This window comes from Dipteris shenzhenensis, chromosome 18 (assembly GCF_047967505.1).
Source record: "Dipteris shenzhenensis isolate YYH24624 ecotype China chromosome 18, Dip_SZ_1.0, whole genome shotgun sequence".
Lineage (NCBI taxonomy): Eukaryota > Viridiplantae > Streptophyta > Polypodiopsida > Gleicheniales > Dipteridaceae > Dipteris > Dipteris shenzhenensis.
In genome coordinates this window covers 31,153,522-31,161,802 of record NC_141613.1, presented here as the reverse complement: position 1 = coordinate 31,161,802, position 8,281 = coordinate 31,153,522, and the positions used below count along the sequence as shown (strand labels likewise).

General features: G+C 44.1%; 1 protein-coding gene across 1 annotated transcript; it reads right to left on the bottom strand.

Annotated features, from left to right (window-relative positions):
• Nucleotides 1-421: 421 nt before the first annotated feature.
• On the bottom strand, nucleotides 422-6,683 carry LOC147891105 (GDSL esterase/lipase). Its single transcript, XM_087389490.1, has 3 exons — nucleotides 4,319-6,683; nucleotides 3,368-3,838; nucleotides 422-2,297 (listed from the first exon to the last, which is right to left on the bottom strand). Exons 1-3 carry the CDS (start codon nucleotides 6,116-6,118, stop codon nucleotides 1,422-1,424), a joined length of 3,147 nt encoding a protein of 1,048 aa, XP_087245616.1. The 5' UTR covers nucleotides 6,119-6,683; the 3' UTR covers nucleotides 422-1,421.
• Nucleotides 6,684-8,281: the final 1,598 nt, after the last annotated feature.

Below are 8,281 nucleotides of genomic sequence, written 5' to 3'. Positions count from 1 at the left end.
AGGTTTCGAATTGATACATAATATATACAAGGATAGGGACAAATAAGATATGTTATATTCAAGTTTAACGTGAAAAAAGAGAAATACAAGTCAAGGCTCCTGAAAAGGAAATTCAAAACACAATAAATTCAAGCTTTCAATCTCTTTTCTCAAGTTCGGATAGGTTTTGACATGGTACTGAATATATACAAAGATATAGAGAAATTCGATATGTTATATTCAAGTTAAGAGTCAACAAAGAGAGATATAAAGACACCTAAAAACGAAATTCAAAACACAAGCACACTCTTCAAATTTTTTTAACTCCAAGCTTTCAATCTCCTTTCTCAAACTTTAACTTTAGACCATTTAATATTTATGGAGTCAAAACTTAAAAGCATATGGATTCTAGAAAAATCGTGTTAGAAATGGGGAGAAAACATGTATTTTGATTTGGGTGAAAGAGAGGTTTCGTTGAGAGTATTTAGTCCTGTCTTATCTGTTTTGTCGTTTCGAGGTTTCAACAGGACGAAAAAGCTTTTCATATGACCATGGACAAGCACTAGTCCAACACTAAAAACCCCTCAACCAATGACTTTCTTTGCACGGACATTGAAGGGATGTTGAAGGATAGTTTGTTGAGACTACTAGTTCACCATCTGTTTCTTTATAAATATGAGAGAAATGTGGTGATCTTACTTGAGCTGGACGATAGAAAAATGCTTGAAAAGAGTTCCAATCCTGCAAGTTACTGCAGAAATTAAGAGCCCAAAAAGAGATCATTTCATAATGCTCCAAGCAAATGGGTAACATCACATCAGCAATGGTGGGTAGGTAGCCGAAGTTTGCATTGTATCTTATCTTAACTGTCCAAGTGCAAGTAAAACAGTGGCAAACCTTTTATTCTTCATATAGTAAACAGATGGACGATTGTCACGGTAAAGAACACCAATTGTGCACTTGGTCTGCCCTAAAACATGCCCAGAAGGAAGGACAACGGCCTTGCAGTTGGACCTCTGCCCACTAAATCTGATAAGCAGGAAATAATGGCAACTGGAAGCACACCATCTCAAAATCAAAATGCTACCACCAGGTGGGAAACCTGAACAAGAAACACCGCTGAGAATAAAATAAAGATCTTGCATAGAATCCGGAATCCAAAAAGTGTTAATCATCAATATCACTAGTCAAACTGGCATACACGATAGCCACTTCTGTGTGCAAACGAATCTTCAACCCCTATACAATGAATCATCAGCATCTGACGTCCTTAGAGCAGGACAAGCATTGCCCAATTAGAGAGACCAGCTTGACCGACCAAATCACGGCAGGTGTGTGGCAGGGCTTATTTCAACACATATAACATTCCAGGCTGCAAAGTGAACCGTATACAAATAATCATCAGCATCTGATGTCCTTAGAGCAGGACAAGCATTACCCAGTTAGAGAGACCAGCTTGACCGAACCATCACGGCAGGTGTGTGGGAGTGCTTATTCAACACATACAACAGTCCGGGCTGCAGAGTGAAGCCTCTTCCACAATTTATCCTTAGAAAAGCCTCCAGTTGCAATTGTGACCCATATGACTGCCCCACACCACCCAAGTAGCCTGGATATGCCTCCTGATCACTAGGTGCTGAGCTCCAAATATCAGGCCGTGAACCACCTATGCTTGCTCCCCAATCAATGCCACTACCAGAAGTCTTTGCAACATTCAAAGCCCATTGAAAATTCCCCTTGTCTGAATCCTGAAGCCAGTCCCCACGCTCTAGCTGGGCCCACCCGCCAACACTGATATTGTCACCCAACTCAATCTCACTCACCAGCGCAAAAGACCGCAGAGACGTTCCCTTACTCTCAAAAGTATCATTGAAGTCTTCTAGTCCATGAACGCCCCAATTGGATCCTATGCTGCTGGCATGAGAAACAGAGGTGCAAGTTGAAGTCAGGGAAGTCATAGTGGACCTGCTTGTCCGCAGAGACTGTATTTTGGGGATAACCAGAGGTCCCATCTCACTCCAGTGGAGACCCATAGAAGATGGAAGGGGAGGGCTTGGCCAATACCGATTCAAACCAGAAATGGAGAAAATAATGCGCTCGGATGGCTGGAACAAGACTTGACCCAATGTGCTGAGGCAAAGAGGATCGTTATCCGCTGCAGCAGGTCCTAAAGTAGAGGTATGGTTCCCCCAACCTGAAAGATACTGCGCAAGTGAGAATGCTAAGGTAGAGCCACTTACAGTAGCCCCAAGAGCAGATCCTTTGCAATGGTTGAAAAGTGCTGGTCCATTGCTAGAAAATACTGTCAGCCCTTGATCCTGCACAAAACAAGTGTGCCCATATGAGATCCTTCTCATCCAGATTAATAGCATAGATCTTTCATAAAGATAGGAAAAATAATACACCAAAAGATGATAAAACTAGATGCACACGGATTAAATGTACGCCAACATCTCATTGATTCATGGTAATTAATACATAAATATCAAACTGATAGAATAACCTTTGTGACCAATCGCACATTTAGACTATTGAAGCGAGATTTCCTATAGGAGCTGTTAGGTTGTGCAGAACACTCGGTGCAATACATATGTAGTTGAACCACAAACATGCACAACTCATCACACAAAGGTGAACCAAACAGTGCATATTTAACCTCATGAATGTTCAAAGCCGTCATTCTATATGATGCATACCAGGAACTAGCTACCATTGAAATCCACATAAATATCATTAGCACCCAATAGTACCTACCAGATATAATTACAGTACTGATTATGAACAGCAGCCTGTCTGATCAAATATAACACTAAATCATTACAAGAGTTACCCTATAGCAAAAGAAAAGAGTTTGAACTACATAGAAGGGATTCCATTATGCTGGATTCATGAAGACTGTAGCCCAAGCATGGACCATTTTGGGTACTTTGGGCATATTGTGCATGCCTGCCTGCAACATGTATCTTTCAAACTGTTGTCAAATACTCCTACAATAGTCACCTCCCCCAATCTACCAGTTTTAGGAGAGGTGAGGGCAGACTAAATGAAAAAGAGGGCTGTACACTACAGTGTCACCTTTCAATTGGAGCTGTAACAGCGTATCAATTCTTCTCAATATACTGGGGCATGTGCAAACAGGGACTACAAATTTGTCCAATCGCAACTCTTTACTCTAGGATTTTCTTCCTTCAGCACAAGGCTCTGCATCTCAATATTTAGACTTTTCAAAGTAACATAGTCCTAATCACCTAACAGGATTCCAAGGAGCCTAAATCATGCATATCTGTGCTAAAGCTTCAAGTCCAAATATCACCTGTGTCAGGCATTGCAAATAGACAATATCATCCTGTACTTGAAAAACAGATCAACAATGGTTCTATTGGAATACCTGGAGTGGATTGATGATTTCTGTCACATCCTTGCCTTGTGCCCCAATTGGTACAAAAGAGATGGAAATATCGTCATGTATATGTGCTAAATATAGTACTTTTCCCAACGTGATAGGTCCTCCAAGGGCCCCGCCATCACCCACACTGCTTCCTTGGCCTGCTACACATTGTGTAACCAACAGGTCTTTCTCCCTAAATGAAGTCTCAAAAGTAAATCTGACATCGAGTCCTGTTTGCATCCCAGCTTGTTCCAAGGAGGCCCGTGAGTGCCTGCTACTACCATCCTCCAGCAGAACAAATGCAGTTCCAGCTTTCACCTCCCCCTTTAAGTGAGTCCTTGCAACTCCTGCAGGATTCCCTAAGCCATTTGACTGCCGCATCCCACTTAAATGCTCAAGCTTTTCAATCCTTTCCCTTATCTTCAACAAATCTGAAAAAACTTCCCTTTGCAGGCGCCTCAAAGCTTCCGTCTGCAGACCACAAATCAAAGTATGAATGGCAACTGTCAACCCTGCATTTAAAGTGCCATAAGATACAGAGACCTTTATCTTCATGCAGGCAATGGTGCATATCTGTCATCACATACAAGAATTCAAAGAGTGTAGCCAAAAATAACACTTTCTTGATAAGAAATTAAACAGATAATGCAAACTTTTGAGGCTTGAACTGGATGCAAGCAAACAAATCCAAGCCTCTTAACAAGGCTGAGAGAGAGAGAGAGAGACCTGATGATACCCATCAGAAGTCTTCAAGAGCACAACACAAACATACAACATAAACCATCCACAATGAAAAAAAGGACCTTAAGTGGCCATTCACAGAGTCTCCAAGAGAGAGGAGACATGAAAACGACCAATCGGAAAGTCTCCACCAAAGGAAAAGGAGCATGAAAGGGTGGTTTTGAATATTTATTGAGAAGAAGCTTGCAGAATGAGTATTTAAAAGCCCACCTCTGACCGCTTAGCTGGTGCAAGACTTCCCTCTGTCTCAAAAAACTGCCTGACAGCCGATGCAACAGTTTCATTCACTAGATCTTTCAACTTCCCTTCATCCACCGGTTTCTCACCTCTTTGTTTTGCTATTAAAGAACGAGCAAGCCCAGCAAGCCAGTCAAACACACCCTGTAGTTGTCGAACTGTTTTACTTGCTTCAGTGCACAAAGCAAGCTCTGTTTCATCGTTTGATAAAGGAACTTTCTGGCTCTCAAACATATTAACTCTTTCCAAACCTGTCACTCCTGTTATAGGATGCACTTCTGAAATAAGCCCGTTCACAGTTTTTTGATGTACATTTTCATCGGCTCTTCCTGTTGGACGTTCTTCCTCAGTCTGCAGTTGGTCTTCCTCCACCGGGGTAGGCTGAACGGTTTCTAAATGGAGTCCTCTCAGTTTCTCTAGCAATTCCCTCCCCAATGGTTCTGAAAAGCCTTCAACGCCCAAAGGTCTATTAAGATCCTGTCCAGCCTGTCTTTTACCTTCATTGTGGTTCCATGAAGTGCCGTCAACGGAGTAATGTACTTGATCTGGACTTGAAGACAAGGAGTTCAGACTTGTCTCGACCTCAGATTCATTGCACAGAAAATATCTACTTAGATCAGAATAAAATGCACTGACAGCTCTGCCCAAACGCTGGCTCATGCCATCAGAGCAGGTGGTCTCTTTTACAGAATTGGATTCCACGAGGCTTCCTTGGCTTTCTTCATCAAGATTGGACAACTCTTCTCCTTTGTATTCCTGCATTCTGCCAGGGACTTCCCCAGAAGACAAGAACATTTGCATTATCCTTCTTTCAATATTCTGGGAGCTTACGTATACGTTATCGTTCTCTTGCTTTTGTGTTACAGGCCCTCCTCCCTCTGTGTATACGTCATCACTCTCTTGCTTCTCTTGTACAGATCCCGTTTCCTCCTCCATGTCCTGTTCCGATGCATCCATGTCCATAGCAGGATAGCCTTCATCATTAGCACCAAACTCCTCTGGCCCCAGCTGGTCTCCACCTTCACCGTCACCTCCATGTCCACTTCCACCCCCGTCCCCTCCGGAACCCGACTTCTGTCCAGGGTCATCCCCTCCCAGGCATTCTAGATCAAGATTTCTCATCCTGTCATAAAGCTCTCTTAAACCAACAAGCGCTCCACTTGCTCCTGCTGCAAGAGGGGAGTCTTCCCATTTCAAAGGGCGGTTCAGCCATCGCCTTTTCCGACCTGAAAATTGCCCGTCTGAAATCAGTCCATCTTCACGTCCTTCAGAGTCATCTAATGCCATGCTCACCCATTCCGCAAATGAGGAAACATGTACACCAGATGAGACTGCATCTACCAATCTCCTAACCTTCTTAGCAGGGATTTTATAATACAACTCCTCTCCTAGGTTTTGAATCCAGTGCGCATTTATTTTAGTCTTGCTTGGAAGTCTTGTGCCGATTCTTCTCTGCCTGCATGCAACTCTGGCCAAGAGGGAACTCTCTTCGCGGGTTGCATCACTACCGTGTTCAGATGTAGAAGATGAAAATGGCAAGGCTGCTACCTGCCCCCGAGAACACGACGTTCTATCCTCTCCGTACTGCTTGGGCATCCAGTCGGAAGAGAAGCTTCGCGGGTATACTTTCGTTGAACAAACCCAAAAACCCCTCGAAGAAGGATCGATTGTCGCTCGAAGCCGGGGTGCTGCATTGGCACAGCTAGCAGGAGACTGCTGATCGTGAACAGGAAGCCGGAGGGAAGGGGAATTGGCATAGTGCAACAGGTCCATGATGAAGCAGATCAAAAAAAAGGAAGCTTGAAGAGGAATGAAGATTCAGTTGTCAGCTAAGCTTCTCTTCTGGGCATTGCCACCCATCAGTCCTCCGATATTTCTAGGCTCCTCGTCTCTGCCAGAATGTTTGCCATCCGACCAGGATCGATCATATCATCAACAGGAAGAACAAATATTACCAACCTCGTGACATGGGCATTCCTCCTTCTGTGATTCCGTTATGTCTATCGATTGAAGCAGAGATTTCTGAGCTCGCAGCAGGGTGTGATCAACAGGATGATGAGGAGGAGGAGGAGGAGGAGGAGGAGAAGAGGAGGGAAAGGATTCGGAGAGCGATGTACAAATGTTCTTCAGCTGAGCTCAAGCTTGAATATCTGTGGTGGGAGATTGCATTTGAGCTTCCATGGCTAAATGGCTGGAGAGCTATTTTCTAGCTTTCCAAAGCCTGCATCTCATCCGAGTTTCATCAGATGTGCTTTACCAGTTTGATTGCCTCTACCACAATAGCAACACTCTCAATTTTTCAACGCTAACATTTCATATCCCAGCATAAGAGACTTTGAAGCCCCTTACAAACCTTGCCTTTGCATTTTCTAAGGGGATTTCCTCAAATTCCCTCACGTGAGAATGGATCCCTTGGCCACGCGACACGGTTGGATTTTGGAAGGCTCTGTAGACACGGTGCTGACTAGCATTTAAGCTCTTACCTGAGGTGTCATTGGCTCGAGTCCATGTAAGTGAGGTTCGATTGGCTCTGCAGTCCATTTAATAGGGTCATGCACCTCCAGCCATGCCCCTTCTCACAAAACCAGAATGCTTGGCCAGCTGCTAAGTATATTGTAAGTGGCTCATAATAGGCCAATTGATCTAACGGCTTAGAATGTGCCACATGGCTTCGTAGGATTTTAGAGTTTCATAAAACTCTCTAGTGCCGGCCAAGTAACGAGGGGCTAAACGTCCCTCTGACAACCAAAGCAATTTGACCTTTATGCCAAATTGATTTGACCGATTTGCTTGTGGATATGCGTGACCCTCCCCTAACCTTCATGCCACATTGCCACAACATCAAGACCTAGCAGAAGACATTTCAATGTTTAGAAGGCATCTTACACACCGCCAAAGGGTGCCCAAGCATAGCCCAAGGAGTGAGCGCCCAAAAAGAGTCATTGGCAGTCTTGAATGGGCGCACCTCATTACACTCTAGTAGCCCATTATGGGTTTTAAAAAATTGAGTGCCCACCCATGGGCATCTCTTTACACACCACACAATGGTCACCCAATGATGGTTTTGTAATTTGCAAGACCTTGAAACACAGGTGATTGGCAAATTTGAAGGGTGCCCGTTATTGGGTAGCCAAGCTTGGTTGTCCACGAAAGGGCTTGGGGAGGGCAAGACGTGGTGTCCACATAGGACTGGAAGGTTTGGTGGTGTGTGTGTAATGAGATGCTCGCTCGTCATTACAAAAGTCGCCTCCTATTATATCAATGGGCACCTCTCAATGTGTGAACAACCTCATATGAGAATAAGAGACGTTGAAGCCCCGTTTCCCAACACAAAAGCTTGTTTTTGCATGTTCTAAGCTTCATGCCACAAGATAAAAATGCATTAGGGAAGACATGTCAATGTTTAAACGCATCTAAGGTTGTTTACATTGCCCCAAAAGGGTGACCGAGTAGAACCCAACGACTTGCCACCCAAAAAGAGTCAAGGGCAATCTTGAATGGGGCACACCCCATTACACCCTAGCCACCCATCATGGGTTTGAAGAAATTGAGTGCACACCCATGGGCACCCCTTTACACACCACACAATGGTCGTCCAACAATGGTTTCGTAATTTGTCGGACCCTGAACAGACAATGATTGGCAGATTTGAAGGGTACCCATCGTTGTGGGAAACCAAGCTTGGTTGACCACAGGAAGGGCTTGTTAAATTACACGGTGCAGCCGAACAGAAACTGAACAAAGAATAGAGAGTACACAACAAACTAGAGATGAACAAAATTTTCCTTCAATACTGATGTAGTATAGATGATGGCTCCGTCTACCCATGCGCTCCCACAGTGGAGCTTAGATGACGATCTAGACAGATACTAGGTGAAGAGCTACTACCTGGAAGATCTCTGCTGGAAGATTTAATCTGGTACAATGGACTGGGGA